The following is an 18399-nucleotide window of genomic DNA, read 5'->3' as shown; positions in this document are numbered from 1 at the left end:
CCCATTTTATATTATCCTGTCTTTAATGCCATATACTTGTCTGTCTTCCTGCAGCACAGGCTGATATAAAATTGAAGTCATGTAGGCGCATGTGGAGGAAAAGTGCTTTTGGGTTCAACCAGTGGGCTGACCATGCACTCGTGAAGACTAACCAGGTTAAACAAGAGGATTACTTCGTCTTGTGGGAGGAGTGGTGTAGTAGGTTAGCAGGCCTTGAGCTGGGGCCCCTCTATTGGAGTTTGGATCGTTAGTCTGTATTGGGACGGAGGAGCTTGACTATAGCGGTCACTGTTTAATGAGCTTGTGGGCTGTCAAAGAACGTGACTGGTCATGATTTTAGTATTTTCATCTGTCCTCAACATCACTTCAGGATAGCAGTGGCTATGTGAGTATTCATTCATCTCTGTTGGTAGCCACAAAATGAACAGCAATCTGTTAGGTTTTGTCCTCTTTACTGGTGTCATATAGATGAAGATGAACCTCATGAATCTGATGTTTTGAAAACATGAAAGCAGTGTCACTGTTTCTGTGTCTTAAAATTGGTATCTTTTTCCTCTTCCTCCCTTTTTTTGTAGTGGTAAAACCACCTGTGCAGCAGAATGGAAACTGAAGAGTCTGCAGCTTTAGCTCACACAGTCAAATGCATAGATTCTATTGTACTAATTTAACGTTAAGGTATTCATACAGTTAAAATTTAGTTTATCTATCTATCCCCTTTTTGCCCTCTCTCCTAGCTGTGTGTAATTTCATTCAGGTGCCTTGAGTATTTTATTATTTGCATTCATTTATTCCACTGCTGTCCCCAGTTGTTTCCTGTCCTTAGTATTATAACTGAACTTCTTCAGCCACCTTTCACATCATCTCTTCAAGGTTTGAGGTTTCTTTGCACTTGTGTGATCTCATACAACATCAGAGCTATGGAGCCTGCTGTGTGTAAATTTGACTTTTTAAAATAATCTTCTTGAGTTTTCATCAACAGCTTCAGATGATTAACCAGTCCTCTGGCTATAAGTGTGTGCTGGGTACTAGAAGTTTGTTTATTCAAAGATACCTTAATTGAAAAATGAAATGTAAAGGGAGACCATATCTATAAGTATAAGCAAGAGGGGGAGGGGAGCAGAGTTACTGGTTGAGCTTTCAGCCTTAATTCTGGATTTCAAGAGCTCTGAATGCTTGGTTTGTTAGCATTAATGTTGCACTAACTTAGGCTATTTTTGCATGAGTGTGTGTGTGTTCAATCAACTAAGCATGAAATCCCTTGCTTCTGTTTGTCCCTATTAAATACTGGCAACAAAAGAAACAGACAAGAGATGGGTCCAGAACAAAGCAGAAATAATGGAGTATTTCACCCCCAAAAGGAGAGTGAAACGAGAAGTACAATGAGTAGGCAAAGACAGACTCAATGGCCAGAGGCAGTATAATGTGTTGGACAGAGTAGTAATTCAGGGATGTTTGCTGCGCAGAGCTTCAATCTGTGATCTCTGAGTGGCACGTATATCAGAAGTGTTGGGCCACCCCTGCTATAGACACAATATTTAATGCATTTCCCAGAAGAAATTTCCATAGGGCTTTAAAGGGACGCTGTCTAGGATTGTCAGCTCAAATACTGATCCACCTAAAACTGGAATCATCTTGTTGGGACAGAAATCCCTGAGCAGGTGTAGGACTGGCTAACTTCTTCCCTTAGCTCTTGCATATGATTATATATGCACATGCAGCATGCGTGCACACATACAAGTAAAATGAAAATAACATCGGTGCTCAATATTGCACAGTTTTCTGCAGACTGCAGCACCTAATTACTCCTAGTTTCCTGGATAAACACATGCTTTTTTCCAAAACTGGTTAAATGCATACATTTTTTCAAGATACTGTATTGTTTTATTTTCAGTACTTTAAAATCTGCTTATTCATTTAAAAAAAAATAAGATAAATTAACTCCCGACTCTCCCTGCCTGCCTCTCTTTGCCTGCTTCTTCTCCCCATTCAATGGCTAGAAAGAGTTTCGAGTGTGATGTTCTCAAAAATCATGAAAACTTGACACTTTGTTTGACATGTCTCTCCCTTTAAAGTAAGTAAAGTCTTACCCTGATAGGATGAAAGGGCTCCAAAAATCGTTGTTCCTCTTTTGTTGCTAGTAGTGGGGCTGAAATGCATGACCATGCCCCAAACAATATTTCAGTGACTATGCCAGCTCGCTCTGCTTGACCTTATATTTGTGGAAGTCAAATGTTTTCGTTCTGTCCTCTCCCAACACCCCCTCTGAGTGGCCTCATTTGGGTTCAGAGTTTGTTTTAAAAACCTAAAAGGCAGCCTTTTATTGGACAGTCACTCATCGAGCAAATCAGGTTTGGGAATCAATGAAAGAGACTTCCAGGTCCATATCTGACAAGTGTTTCAAGACCAGTCAGACTGTTAATTCAAATTTCTCTTGTGCCCTTTGGGTTGTCCAAATGGATTGGAAAGTATGCCGGTTTTGGAAAGGACCGAGCGCTAGTTGTGAATTGAACAACTCTCTCAATGTTTTTGATATATTGGTGGTTTGGATTTCAGGAATGGCTTCTTTAGTTACTAATGCATATTTCTTGCAGTTCTGTGCATTTCAGACTGCACTGTAATATGTGACGACATCTTAAATAATGGTGTAGCTCTAGTCCATGCTTTATAAAATATTTCAGGATGCATTTCCTGTCCACAATCAAAAGCTGAATATAGGATGCAATGTTATTTGCGTGGTCAATGACCTCTGAATTTTCTACTCTCCACAGATCCTGTGCAGCTACTAGATGCAGCTGCCAAAGTTGTGACAATAGAGGTTTATTCTCTGTAATGGATGCTTAAATAGCCCTGACTTTGTTAGGGGCCAAGTAACTTTAAACTGCTGAGAGAACAGGAAGGCAGTGATCAGACTGTTTGAATAGTGATATTTCCAATGGAAGAGATGTTCATTGAGCTTGAGTAAGGAGGATTGCGAAATGAGTTTATAAAATTTAAATACATTATTACAAGTATCCCCTAAAATGTGCTGTAGAGTTTCTCATGTCAGCCAGTAGTAAGTGCTATACACAGCAGCTTAAATTTCAGCAGCTTTTGAAGCTAGAATATTTAAAGTCTGTTTTCATTCCCACCAAACAAAAATATCTACTGAAGGAAATTAGCCTTGCAGAAGGACAAAGCCATGAACATAACAAAGATAGGGGAATCATATAAAATAAAATACGAGAGTGGTCTGGAGGGAGCCATTCCCTGTCTTCTGGGGTTCTGTGTCTACTGTATCTCAGGAACTTTCATACCTAACTGCTTACTGGTGAAGTATGAGTGAGTGGGCAGCCGGTCTATGTATGCTGCTTTGGGCATGCAATTTGACCTGGATTTTTGATCATACATTTAATCAACAGCATGTAAAGATTGTCCAGACTAAGGTAGACTTAAGGAATCTGCACTAAAGAGATGCTGAACTTCACAGAACCAGCCTGCAGAGCCCCTCTGTCACGCACAGAGCTTCCATATGCGTCCTGGTTTCAGCTGGGATAGAGTTAATTTTCTTCCTCGTAGCTGCTATAGTGCTGTGTTTTGGATTTAATATGAGAATAATGTTGATAGCACACTGATGGTTTAGTTGTTGCTAAGTAGTGCTTACACTGGTCAGGGACTTTTCAGCTTCCCATGCTCTGCCGGGTGCACAAGAAGCTGGGAGGGGGCACAGCCAGGACCAGCTGATCCAAACTGGCCAGAGGGCTATTCCATACCATATGGCGTCATGCTCAGTATAGAAACTGGGGGGAGTTGGCTGGGTGGCAGCAATCGCTGCTCGGGGATGGGCTGGGCATCGGTCAGCGGGTGGTGAGTGGTTGCATCACGTGGGTTTTTTTCCTTGCGTTTTGTATCATCGTGTCCCCCCCGTTAGTTTCCTTTTCATTTATTATTATTATTATTATTATTATTATTATTATTATTATTATTATTATTATTATCATCATCATCATCATCATCGTCATCATCATCATCATCATCTTCATCATAAATTATTAAACTGTTCTTATCTCAACCCACGAGTTTTCTTACTTTCGCTCTTTCAATTCTCTCCACCATCCCACCGGGGGGGAGGGTGAGTGAGCGGCTGTGTGGTGCTTGGTTGCTGATTGAGGCTAAAACCATGACGATACGTGTTCTACAAAGAGCAATAATTATCTTTGACAGAACTGCAGGTTATTAAATATCATCAGGGCCATGAGCGTCGTGTTGCCATGAGAGTCTGGTTGCATGTGTCTGGTTGCATGTATCTGGTTGCATGTATCTGGTTGCACTGGCACAGTGTCTGGACAGAGGGAAGCACAGAGTTTCATCAGCTCGTCTATTCCTTTATGTTTTTCAATATGACATCAAGATGTTGTCACAAAAATACCGTGCTGATGGGGACAAATTTAATCCTTTTTAAAGACTGGCTGCAAAGGGCCTGACACACAGCCTCAGGAGGTCTGGCAAGCTTCGAAGAATTTTATGTGGCCTTCAGCCTGATAGCCATTAAGTGGAAACTGTTTGAAGGAGCTTATGTTGTGCAGTGAACTCAATTGGCCTTTCTCACTTAAGTACCAGAGTAGAATATTTGCTGTGGATTTGTAGAATCTGTGAGGTAAGTATAAGCTGACATCAGTGAATAAAGCTAGAAGGCACGTTTACTCCATTTGGCTATGGACACACATATAAGGGCAAACCTCCTTGAAAAAAAATTTTTTTTGAGTTAAATTTTAATAGAGGCAAAGCTTTTATTTTTAAAATCTTTTGCCTTTGTTCAGTTTAACTCTTGCTGTCAATGTTTTTGCTCCTAAAATATTTCCTTTCACATTTTTAAGAGGTGTTGAAGGAATTCCGTAACTTTCCCTGAACTTATCTTTTGCTTCTTTAAACCAATGAAGACTGTTTCGGCAGCATGTATAATAACTTACCATCTATATGGAAAGAATCCAATAGAAGCTCTGCATTCAGTGAGCTGTCTTTTTATAATCACGTTCTCTTTGGATGACTTGCTCACGGGCCAGACCCCACTATTTGCAACAGTGCCTTGCGGACGTCCGTTCGATTTCTCTGCTCCTCCAGTAGCCCTCAATGAGGGATCCTGGGTAGTCGTGTACTCAAACTAGGTTAAGGTTATAAAGACTGGATTTCTTTACCCAATGCAGTGACTGGCTTGTGGTTAAGATGGAAAAAAAGAGCTGGGACTACGTAAAGACAGAATGTGTGAGAGAGGAGTCATTGCGCAAACATGTTTTCCCTTCCTTGTTATAGCAGATGTATTCCGCTGATATGAAGGTGGCAGATATTGGGGGAAATGGTATTCATATATATTGGGGTGGTGGAGATCTGTCTTGGACATCAGTGGGTAATTGTACCCCATACCTTAAATGTAAACTTCCTGGCTTTCCCAGAATGATATGTTTGTAGATTTTTACATAAAAATTTTCCATATTACATATAAAGAAAGGTCTGATGAACCTTACTAAGGGCATAAAGGACCTTTTGGATAAGCTTGGCTTACTTTGGCAATGCTGTTTAAGAGACGTGAGCAGAAGTCTAAAGTAGGCTTTGTGTAAGAGATTTTTATTCTTTATATTGTGATTAATTTATACTTCTCCAGGGAAAGTGAGAGATCTGCATATTTATGACCAGAGCTATATACAGCAAAATTTATTTCTTTACAACCTGTACTCTTTAACAGCTGATATCGTAAGGTAAAACACGTCAAAGCAAGCCCAGGAAGGACATCAGTGGAGCGAAGTACTCTGACTCTTTCCTGTGACAAGAGGGTGAGCCTGGCCAGCAGCTGCTCAGGAGCTGCTCTGATGTTCACACCAGGTATGCATGAAGTTAGCACAGGAAGCAAACTCATGCATACCCAACTGCAGAGTTGAGCAGGGCATGTGCCTGTCTTGCTGTTTGTGCACTATTCGTGCTATTCAGGGAATGGATGTCACTTTCCTCGGTCTAGCTGCATGAGGCTTAGGTGAAAAGTTAACAGGTATATTTATGTTTTCTTACAAAGCTCTTCTAGATTTTAGTTGAGGTGGTCTCAGTCTATTAATTGCTGATTTTGTCAAAATAGTAAGTTGGAATAATAATTTGCTTCTCTCCAATGCTTTTAAATTTATAAACTTGATTTTTAGAACCTTGTTGAATAAACATTTGCAAAAAAAAGTAACTTCTTCCTTTTGTTTTTGTTTTCTTTGTTTTTCCCTACCCTGGCAGTGTTTTAGAGCACTTTGCTGCAAGGGACCACCACCACCCCGACCTGAATATGACTTGGTTTGCATAGGCCTCACTGGTTCTGGCAAGACAAGTCTTCTGTCACAGCTTTGCAGTGAAAGCCCGGAGAATATAGTGTCTACCACAGGTAGGATGCTGCCTTTATTCCATGGTGTGCTGTAACATTGCCCAAAGGTAACTTTTGAAGCATATAGCAAAGGTGGTAGAGAACTTCAGCTTAGTCATCTTGCTTTTGAAAGTACCTAACGGATTGCTTTGAAGCTACCACTACTTACTCTTTCAGTGTTTGGCCATACATTGGGGAATATCCATGAAACCATGTAATTTGGAATGTGTTGAAAGTCAAACCATACATTGTGGTGTAATGAAGTAGAACCATTGGAAACATACAGTAGCAGTGTAGTGTAGACACACATTAAAAGGTTTCTTCTCTTTTTACTTTTGGTTTTTAAGCAGTCTTGTTATATGGACAGAAAAGAGGATAATGTGCTATAAAATAGAATGGGACAGTGATGCTCTGAAACTTGTTAGGATTTATTTCTTCTTATACTTGGTCAGTACTGCTTTGAGGTATATGCTAGCAACCAAAAGAATAAATGTAATGGAAATGTTTATTTCTGATGATAATCCTTGCTTTTTAGATCAGCAAAGAGACTTGTTTATGTAGTAATGGCAGATTGAGATCAGAGAATCAATTTACAAAAAGTTTTAGTGGCATTGAGAAGATACATAAAAACAGACACAACAATCACAACTAAAAGGTATCTTAAGTCCAAAACATTTGAATATGAATGCTGATATAGATTAACCCGAATGCCTAATTAATACTGAAAAGAGTATTTTGACTACCCCCGCCCCCAACAAACAAAAAACAAAACAGCACCAGAAAAACCAGAAATAAACATGTAGAGTGAGGAAAAAGTAATACCTGGCTGCAAAGTTCAGAAGAAGGACAGATTAGGTCATAGAGATGGAAGAAATCTGGTTCTGTGGCCACAGCGATTTACTAACGTTGATTTGCTGGGGGAACAGGTAGTGAGTGTTGTGCGAGTAACTTGTGTTTATAGTTACGTGGCTTTATATTGTAGCAGTGGTTCATGGGCTTGAATTTTATGATTGTCCCTTAGCAACCCTAACTGGTTTTCAGTGTATCTTTGTTTAAATTACAAGAACATAAGGTTATTTAATACAACTGTAAGTAAACAAAATAAAACAGGTACAAGAAAATACTGGTTTTTTTCTGCAATGAATAATTGACCCATTACCTTCAGTGGTGTTATTGGGAATGTTAAAGAGATCTGACACTTCATTTTGTGGAGAAGGTGTCAATGCCTAACTCAAAAAAATTAGAATGAAATTGTAGAGTAATTCAGCCTTTTTTTTTTCTTTTTTTTCCCATCTCCTGAGCTTTATCTTTAGAGTTCACATGGAATTAGTGCAAATTATACTTTAACACTTTAGACCCTGAAAGAAATAGTAACAGCAATGTAAATAGCAGTATAGATCTATTAGAGGAAATAATGAAAATACGATTAATTTTAAAATTAAATTTCTTACATGTTTCTGGATAGTTGCAACAAAATACTATTATTTAGTTAGGCAACTTGAGGAATGAAAACAGACTCTGGAGAAAACTAGGCAGCATCCAAACCAGAATGATGTGTATCTAGGCTATTCAGCTTATAATAAATCTAGCCGTATGTACCATATCTGTGCTATATCAGAAAACATTGTTGAGAATCCAAGAATACAATGTGACAACTTCTCCACTCAGTTTTCAAACTATAACCGGTATTTTTGCTTTTCTTAGCAGCGCCACTCAGGTCCATTCCAGTTTTTCCTCCTTTCTAGGAAGAGTTTAGGATTTGTTTTAAGACAACAACAGCAATAATATTTCATAATTATTCCCTTCACATTTTCTTGCGCTCTCCTCTCCTGCATCTAGCACTGACCATGGTTGGAGTACTGGAATATCTTATTGGTCTGATCTGGGAGAAAAAATATCTTGTTTCTATTAAATGATAACTAATAAACTTGGAGTGAAACACATTTTTTCAAAACTTCTTTACTCAGTTCACAGGTATGTAACCATGTTGAAACTACTTGTGCAAGATGGAAATAAATTTAATGTCTATCTGGACATTTTATGCTGAAAGAGCAGACATATTTTTTCCTATACAAAGTATTATATACACTTATATGTATGTATGCACCAAACATGCAGAATTTAGTATATAGTATATTGATGGGTTGCTTGGAGCCTTTCACATTCCCTTTCTCTTGGCTGTCTGAATTTTCAGTTAAGGGAAAACATTACCCTTTTAAAAAGTTTTTTAGTTTTAAGTTTATAACAGGCTAATAGAGTATTCATGGATGCTTCTAGTGTGCTTGTAAATATTTTAATACATACCATTTAGGTCTGTAAAAGGATCTTTTGTTAATAACATTTATAGACAGGATTAATACTCTAGGTGTAACCAAAACCTGTGAAGCTTAAATGTAAGAAAACAGTGATTTGAATTGCATGTTGTCTTCCACGTCTCCTAAAAATTGCAGAAGGATCACTTCATATTACTGGGAGTCTGAAATCCAGACTTTAGTTCCACATGCATTAAAAGATGGTTTTTGTAAAGGTATATTCTGTACTAACTCCTTACCAAATGGTAGATGGCCTGGGTGGAAGTTTTGTGCTGAATTTTATGTGTGCCAGCTATTTAATAATATCACTGCAAATTTCATTGCTGATACTGATTTATTCCACACACACCCCCTTATAACTGATATTTTTAAACATCATATTGAAAAAGAATTTCACATGCAAAATCCTGGTTCTTGATGAAAAAAGTAGTATTTTCTGAATGTATGCAATTCATTTCGAATGGCCTCTTTAAGAAATAACTTACTAATACTCTCTATTTCTGTTCTTAGGTTTTAGTATAAAAGCGGTGCCATTCCAGAATGCCATCTTGAACGTAAAAGAACTTGGAGGTATAGCATTTATTGATTTGATTATAAAAACATACAGTGTCTAATTCTCATCATACCAAACTGTTAGTTGTTTTAAATTTTAAAATGATACATCAGTGTGGCTGGAATTTAAAACCTGTGTTTCACTACAGCAGATAAAGTTGAGAAAAATTGTTCAAATGTTGACTGCAAAGAACAAAAGTAGAAAGCAGGAGGAGCAGAAGGTGGATAAGTGTGGTATATCTCCTTAGTGTAATTTCTTGGATTGCAGTGGTTAAGTTATAGAAAAATACTGGACTGTAGTTGTAGTATGGCTCACGTGGCAGCTCAAGGAATTGTGTTCCCTGGGTTTATTGTATAAGCTTTCACTTATGAGCACGGGCTCAGGTAACTATGTGAACATTTGGCAAAACCAATATATTTGCTGCATCACTGAAAGTGTTGCAAAGGCAGCCAACTTCCAATAAGTTACATTCTTTGAGATCTATACTCTTTTTGGATTTGATGGGTTTTGGAGGGATGGTTGTTTTGTGGTTGTGGTTTTTTAATTGTCTGGATACAGGTAAGCTATTTGGCAGCCCAGTTTTGACCCTGAGTCTTAAGTGATCAAGAGGTAGCTCTGTTAAAAGGAAGAAAACACTCTCCTAATGAGAGCGCTTGTGGGGTCTAATTTAATCTAATGTTCTTCTAATTAAAAAAACACTTAGATTTTCTTTATATTCTAGAATTTCTGTAGATCTTTATTATCTATGTAAATATAGTAGAATAAATCTTGAGGATGTTCATTAGAATTTCAGCAATGTTGAAACCTCTCTTAAATGCTCTGGGGTAGAAGTTAACTTGGTTCATGAGATCAGATCAAATTTCATGATGGTTGTCTTATCTGAAACTGTTTCAAGAAGGCTTTGAGATAGGCATATATTAAAAGGATAGCATTTCCTCTTTACTACCATTGGCCCATGGATTTAAACATACATGTTCTTGTTTGAGCATGTATCCTGTAAAAGAAGCAGAAGTTTTCTTTGATAAAGGGACCATTCCACAGGGATAGTGTTGGTGCTGCTTGAGTGTGTTATCTTCATAATGTGCACTTAGGTCACTTTTGGGATTTTTTTTTTTTAAATAGGGTGAATCAGTTGCAGCCCAGTTTATACTGCTGCCTAATCTCTATGAAATATATAATTCCCATAGGTAAATGCAGTTTTTGCATCAAGAATTGAATCTGAGTATTCTATAGCAGATCCTCATTAAAGTCCCTTCCTTAACCTTTTCTGATCATGCAACTTCTATTTTATGCAGGTATGTGTGTTATGAGAAACCTTATCTCAGTTGGAGTGCTTTGATGTTTCAAGGCAGGATGTCCTGAAGTAGTCCAGATTATTTGATTTGGGTTTTTTTCACCCATTTATCTCTTCCCAAAGACAGAAGGATTGTCAGGATTTTTTTACATCACCTTTTTATTTCCTTTCCCTTTAACTATGGATGTTTACATGTTTGTACTTAGAAATGGTGTAGTCTGTTTTTTCTATGAGCTATTGGAGAAAAATGCCAATTCTGATAGCTTTTCATTGCGTAGGTAAGGGAGCTAAGGCAAGCTTCCAAAAGTTTGTCTTTCTTCCAAAAGTTGGTGGTCAGCATTCAGTCTTCTAGTTGAGAGATGTGTCCCTGTTTGATGAAGGTAAAACCTCAGCTTTCTGGAGTATGCATGGTTTCACTGTTGCTGCTGTACGAAAATAAAGAAAAGCATCTTACATATTTAATCACTGCTAAATTTTATTTTGGAGTTTCTGGTTCTGGTGTTGAAGAGAAGCCTTCAGTTGTTATGGTATTGTGATCTAAGTTCTCTTTACTGTAGTATGGAGGTCTTGTCCAGACGTTTGATCTTGGGAACTTGGAGGAAGGTAGAAAGGCATCTGTTTTTAACAGTCACTGTCCGTTGTTGCATGTTATTCAACGGGTGAAGTTCTAATTAGTTTTAATTTTTGATACTCTGTTTTAAAATTGCCTTTACGTTTAGGTAACTGAAATCTTCATATGTCATCGTACAGAAATGTATTAACAGCTGATATTTAAAAAACTTGCAGCAGAAGTCATACTGTTCAAGGTTCTTATATTCAGCAGCCAAGCAGTTATGTGAAACAGATGCTGACTGCGTAGTATCCTTTTTGTTTGGCTGAAGCAGTATCCTTCCTTGAGGTCGAAGATGGTCCTAGTTTTTACTGTGCTGGTTGCCTTCTGGAGCTGCTAATGAAGCCAGGTTTTGTTTCTTCATTTCTGTAGGGATTGTAAATTTTCAGACAAAGTGCATAGAAAACAGTCTCTCTTCTTTTGTCTCTTCCTGGTCTGATTATCTCTTCATCAGCCTTTAGGATTAGGGACATGGAACAAAGTTTGCTGTGCCCTTTTTGTAGACATTTTTCTTTGAAGTACATGATACTAGAATATTTTTAAAAAATCCTGTTTCTGATTTTTTTTGATTGTGTTTGTTTCCTGAGCCAGGCTGTCTTCCTACAAGAAAACAAGGTTTTAATCCCATTTCATAAATGTTACATGTTTTGTTTAAAAATACTAAATTTGATCCCAAAGACGTGAGAATATATATAGCTTTCAAATTAAACATAGGCCTGCTTGAATTGAGCTACTTGAAAAGGAGCTCTTGCTTTATTTACTGACCAAGTTGAACTGCCCATTCTCTAAGTTTCTATTTTAATATACCAATTATCCCTTCCTGCTCCCTGAGAAATAAAAAAAAAAATTACCATTTTATTTCCGAAAATTTAGTCCATAAAATAGTGTGTGTAATTTAGATTAGTGTGAAGATGTGCCATGCCCTAGTCCACATTCTTTCAGAATGTACTCTTACCAGGATGACAGGAAATATCTCTCTATATTATGCAACTCAGCTGAGTAATGATATAGAAAGAAATTACAGATTTCATGATTTCCTATTATGGTGCAGCAACCTCTGGTGGGAACTAAGGATGCAATTGTGTACAGTGAACATACAGGAGAGTGGGGAAAGACTGGAACAATAAGGCAGATGATAACATTTGTTGTTCAGAACGTTCTAACAGTGTTTGGCTGAAATAAGTTTGGGGTGCTGAATGCTGAGGTTTGTTCTCAAGACAGATAATGAAGATGCAAAGGCAATAGCAAGCTTTTTCTTTGGTTCTAACGAATTCCAGCCTGGAGACACAGTGGCTGAAACCAGCATTTATTCAGTGTGTTTATTCAGTCATTTGCTGTTGTAATGCTGTCAAAACAGAATGCGGAGTTGTCTTGTCTGTTGTGATGTAGCTACTTATTCAGGCCTAAATGAAGATTATATGCCCATTCTGGAGGTCAACTGATAATTTACAGTTGTTTTTTAGAATAAGTCTATTTTATAATTTAGTTTGCTATCTTACAAATGCAGGCTTAGAAACTACTGGTGAGATGCCAAATACTGAGCCTGGTCAAATTTAAAAGAATGATTCTGGATGTGAACAGCTCTTTTTCTTTGTACCAAGTTTAAAAATACTAACAGCATGTTATAGGGTTTAGTAACATTCTCTGTTTTATGTGCTAAAATGTATTGTCATATGTTTGTGTTACATGTTTGTAATCCACCCAAAGGCCTTTTTCACAAGCATAGAGAATCAACATGTTGTGTAGTCATCTTTGAATCTTCATTTAAGACAAAATGTGTTAAGTGCTTAGCAAGAGCAGAGTGGTTAAGATCAGGGAAGCTCGAGTTTCCAGCCAGTTGAGCGTGCCCAGGAGAAGAGAGATGAGACCTGTCCTCCCCACTGCTGTTCCTTCTTAAGCTTCTGGACCAAAGTCATAAATTCACACTCCTAGGCCAGCTAAATTAATTGTCTAGGTGAGAGCTTGAGAACAACTAACTTTAAATAGGATTGGTTAAATAAAGCATGCATATTTTGCCTTAATTTGGAAGTAAAGGGCAGAAGAGAGAGTAGGAGGGGGAATCACACTGTCATGCAATCCAAGTTGAATGGAAAATATGAACCCCTGGAGAAGATGGCAACAGTTGTCAGGTAGTATTTGCCTTCTGAAAAAATGAGGGAGGAGGGAGAAAATAATGTTAAGCAATTAATTAGAATTTAAAATGTGAATAGTTGTAGGAAACCACTCTCCTTCTTTGCTCTGTGGAGGCAGAGGGGAGTACTCAACACCCTTCTAGCAACATAGCCTGGCAGAGCAGCTAAAATTTCATCTAGTTAGTCATCAGAAAACTGATCCCACAAGTAAATGCCAGCCTAAGTCATCTTCACAGGGATGAACTAACACAAAGCAATAAAATCTCTGTACTGTATTTGACTAAAAGGCAGTTGACACCTCTACAAAATCTGGTTGTGGAGTGCATGCAATGCCATCTGCGACATAGCTGCGTCTAACAGTTTACAGAATGTCTTAGCAGATGAAATTTTTAGATGACCCTGATGAGCTGTCCAAGCTGTGAGTCGCACAGAGACATTCAGCTTCCGAAAGCATTAAAGCTAGATCTGTTTGCTATCAATCATACCCAGCCTGCTGTTCAAATGGTGCCTAAGCCCAGGCTCTGTCACACTTTCCTCATTTCATAGATAAGAGAGATCATTTACACCTGCTTACAGATCTTGTTAACATGAGGAGCTTCTTGAGGAAGCTCTGATAAGGATTCAGCATTAGCGATCTTTCCACTGTTCTTTGGAAATATTGTTCTTTTTCTACAATTAGGTTTTTACAGTGTGAATAGAGAACTTGCTTCCTAATTTATTTAAAACAAGGAGCCATGCAAGCAACACCTATCAAAGCTACGTGCCATATGATAAACAAAACACAAAATTTCCTAGTTACGTTTTTTGTGGGGCGGGGGGCTGGTTGTTTTTGTTGATGGGATGTTTTGTGGAGAGAAAAGTAAAACCTTTGGTTTGCTAAAACGCCTCTGTTTCCTGTTGGACTTGCAACTCCATTTTCTTCAGGCTGAATCAAAGGATCAAGTGTAGCAGCCTAGTTCAGCATCAGAAATGATACGTACATTTTATGAACTCCCTCCCAAACAAACAAAAAAGTTTGTATTTTTGATTCTAGACAGAAAAGGCCTTGATCCTTTCAAAGGCTAAAGTGGATTTAAACTTTTGTGAGCCAGTCAGCAGAAGGGCTAGACAGGCAGAAATACACAGCTGTGGTAGACTTGCTGGTTTCTTTATATGCCTACTAGTCTTAAGTGCCATAGGGAAAGAGGTGTTTTCAGCTTAATTTGAGACTACCTGCACTGTTACCAAAGGTGTAACTGCCGCTCAGAGGAGGGTACATCTGAGCCTTGCTGGGTGCTGGCAGCAGTCATCAGCCTGGGCAGTTGTGCCGCTGCTTCTGAGATCCTGGCTGTTACTGAGTCCTCCAGCAGAGGTGGAAGAAGGGCAGAGGGTACAGAGTAATGGGTACAGAGGAAACTGGCAGATGATTTTCTTGTTGCCAGCCATTCTTTGCTAGCCCTAGAGGACTTACTGTGTGTTTGTGCCTTTTAAAAAACAAAACAAAACAAACAAAAAAACCCCCAAACCTTAAAAAAAAAAGCGAAGCATGGGTGAGTTTGAGAATGGCTTCATACATGAAGTCCAGTTTAGTGTGGTGTGCCACCTGCTGCAAACTGTTAAAGCTTCAGACTTCAGGCTTAAATAAATGTTAGAACATATTGCAGGGCACATATTTTCTTATCTTCCTTTTGAAATAATCTGTAAGACTTTTTAATGAACTTTAAAAATGAACTTTATGTTCCTGACTAGAACAGGAGATTTCTGTGTCAAATTGTGTGTTTTATTTTAAGATGGTAGGAAAACACACACGCCTAAGTAGATCAAACTGACTTTCTGCAGGCAAGTGTAAACACGATGTTTTTAAAACTTCGAAGTGCTTTGCAACCTGAATGTTGTTCTAACAGTTTTAAATATCAGAGTAGGTGGAGATTCAAAGTTGGAGACGGCACTTAAGTTAGCTGAGAGGGAAAATACTGAAGGCTTGACTTCCAGATTAATCTCACTGGGGAAGCGTGGAAGGCAGACAAGAGGTGACAGAGATGTTTCCATATAATTCAGTTTGATAAGAAAAATAAAAATAAGCACAATAAACTTAGGTATATTTATGATTTTTGTATAAATTGAATATCAAGGCAGAAAATTAATTTTTTTTCTTTCTTTCTTTTTCATTTATGCTGTTTGTTCAGATTTGTTTGTGGAATTGCTGCAGTGACTATAGCTGATGTAGTAATCTCAAAATGTTTCTCTTTCAGGAAAAAATCCTGCCAATTTCCTGCTGCCATGCTTTGTGTGTGATTGAAGGAGTGCACTGCCTGAAAGGCTAGAGAAAGCAGGCTGTGATCACTTGATGTTAAACCCTAGGAAGTAAAGTCCTGGGAGTTTTGAACCTTGAGGAAGGTTTTGGTTTAGCATCTCTATTGCCTTTTAACGATAAGCAGTAGCAATACAAAATACGCATCGAATGGTGGCTGACTTTACACCCATGGGAAACTTCTGTATCATTTGTGCGTGGATATAGCTGTCAGTGTAGACAAATTGCATGGTACATACAAAGCGGGTATCTTAGAAAGGATTTATAACTTTATTTGTAATAAAAAGGAGCTAACAAGTTGAAAAATAGCTAGTGTGAAAAAAACAAAAAAAATCTCTATGCTGTATTTCTTCAAGAGAGACTGGGAGACCTACTGGGAGACCTAAACAGAGAGTATGCTCCAGATAGATAAGGAGCAGCCACATCTCTTAAAAATGTCTTAAGATCTCTAAGATTTCAGGCATCTTCCCGATTACCTAAGAAAATACGTCAGTTTTCCTTGTGAGGAAATGATGGGAAGTGAAGTTATAAACGCTACATAGCTTTAGAAACAGTTATGTCAAAATTCTTTTCATAAAGTTTTCTTGGGGTGGGAGTGTAGGGTGTGTTTAAAGATTTTACAAGAACAGACAAGAGGTTTCTTTTTACCTTCCCTTCCTTTTCACTCCCCTACCCATGGGCTAGTCTTCCATGCAAAAAGATTTTGTGGCACAGGTGACATATTCCTTAGCATCTTTTCCACTTTTTTGCTGATTAGTAATGGTCTGTTTAATATCAGTAGAGGAATTATTCATATAATTTTTAATCAACTCTAAAACCTTCCACATAGGTAGGTGTCTTTATTTCAGGTGAGTGGATGTTATATTCGAAGTGGTAGAAAAACTGGTTGCAGCTTGCATTCTTTCATTGCCCTAGGTTAACTGTTTTTGGTGGGAAGGAAAAAAAGTTCTTCCCTGGATTTGAGACTATAACTTCTCTGGAGCTGTGATGTATTTTGAGGTGAACAAGAGCTTTCATGCACAGGCTAGACTATCTTGAAGCAAAGACTGTGTGACATTCATTGTGCTCTCAATGAAGACTTGCTGCAAGTTTGACAAGTAACAAAGTTGACACCTTTAAATTGCTTTCAGTGATTCTCTTCTGTAATGCTATGTTCTGTTCTCCTGAAAGTACTGAAAAGGAGGGAAGTGAAGGTAGCCTCAAACTGCTGTGAATTAATATGTAAACAGAAGTATTCGTAGTTGAAAAGAAGATTTGCAGTTCTGCATTTTGCGTAGTATTTACAGGAGTGCATCATTGTGCAACCTGTTTTGGATGCACATAAGTCTCAAACTCTTCCCCCCAGCTTCCAAGAGGCATTTGAGAGGGTACTATTGGCAGTGATACAAATCATAAACAGTGTTGATATGGACACACTATACCCTTGGTTGATAATCAAAAACAATTTATTTATTTGATATTTTTAAAATTACAAATGAAAACTTTCTAAAATTTTGAACAGTTAGTTGAATAAACCTGCCCTGTAGTAATGCTGAATGATTGGAGTTTTTAATTACAGCACCCTGTTGTTTCTGTATAAGGAGAGGGTTTGGTTTTTTTTCTTTTTATAAAAAAATTCAAGCCTATGTTTGACTGAATACTATATTTTCTTTTCTAATAAGTAGTGTGATTGTATTGTAGTGTGGGTCCTGTGTTATTCCCCCCCAATTTATTTGTAAATGGGATGTTTTAGTCACATCACAGGACTCAACCCACTTCTGTGGGTTCATTGCTGAGGGAAACAATTCATACACCTAGGCATGAGTCATGGCTCTTGCCTGTGTCTGAGGAAAATACTACACTGAATGTCACATTTTAGTGAACCTTTCGCATAGCATGTTCCCTAGGTCTAATGTGAATTGTTGTTATGTTTTTCTGATGGTTTGGAGATTTTTACCTGAGTTAGTTCTTTTTTCTTTTTTCTTTTTTCTTTTTTCTTTTTTCTTTTTTCTTTTTTCTTTTTTCTTTTTTCTTTTTTCTTTTTTCTTTTTTCTTTTTTCTTTTTTCTTTTATCTTAGTTTAGGCATAAAGTGGTTGAAGAAACAGCCACAAGCCTGCAAAGCTGTTAGAGAAACACATGATATTAGGCTGACAAGCCTAAATGCTTATCTTGTGTGTTACTATTGTTTGATAGGACGTTTTGGGTACCAGTTAAGTTTCTGGTTTTATCTATCTCAGCCGTCTCTGAGAGCCTGAGGATGTTTAATGGATGCACATTAAATTCTGGATTGCCAAAGAACTCAGACTTTGAATTTCCCTGTCTGAGAAACCTTTGAAATAGGTGAAAAGATTAATTCATAGGATAGTCTGTGCTAAACTGCACCTTTAAAAACAACTGCTTGCTCTATAAGACTGAATTTGTCATGCCATAAGGTGTGATGGCTGGATCACTATTCACAGGCCAGTGTTTCCTGCCTACGGTAGCACCACCACATACTACCTAATGCTCTGGAGAAAGAAGCTGAGAGCAGCTTATGCTCCCTGGATATGAAGAGTTAAGGCAAAAGAATATAAGCTTATTTGTCTTGTAGAAATAGTGATTTCCAGTTGCTGATAGCTTATTGATGCCAAGAATTATTTTTCAAGTGCATTTGCCAGAAAAATGAGTTAAAATGGCACCCCAAGGTACAGACCTTCTCAGTCTTCTTTCTTGTCTGCTAGTGCAAATTTTTTTGTTCTTAAACCTCAGGCTGTGATTTCCTCAGAACTGAAGTGTAAGCATGTTCAGAGCAGGTCATTATTCTAATGGAAAATCCTGAAGGAAATACCAAGTTTTGTTGGACATTATTAGTTGGTTCTTAT

General features: G+C 37.9%; 1 protein-coding gene across 4 annotated transcripts in view; it reads left to right on the top strand.

Annotated features, from left to right (window-relative positions):
• The window catches only part of ARL15 (ARF like GTPase 15), a 231079-nt gene that overhangs the window by 74927 nt on the left and 137753 nt on the right, over positions 1-18399 (top strand). For all 4 annotated transcript variants that reach the window (XM_075527025.1, XM_075527028.1, XM_075527029.1 and 1 more), the window contains 2 exons: positions 6244-6388; positions 9190-9249. In XM_075527025.1, coding sequence (XP_075383140.1) covers positions 6244-6388; positions 9190-9249 — 205 coding nt within the window. The remainder of the gene's footprint in view (positions 1-6243; positions 6389-9189; positions 9250-18399) is intronic.

This window comes from Mycteria americana, chromosome Z (genome assembly GCF_035582795.1).
Source record: "Mycteria americana isolate JAX WOST 10 ecotype Jacksonville Zoo and Gardens chromosome Z, USCA_MyAme_1.0, whole genome shotgun sequence".
In the NCBI taxonomy this organism is placed as follows: Eukaryota; Metazoa; Chordata; class Aves; order Ciconiiformes; family Ciconiidae; genus Mycteria; species Mycteria americana.
The sequence above is the reverse complement of the archived record's forward strand: the minus strand, read 5'-3'. Positions and strand labels throughout refer to the sequence as shown.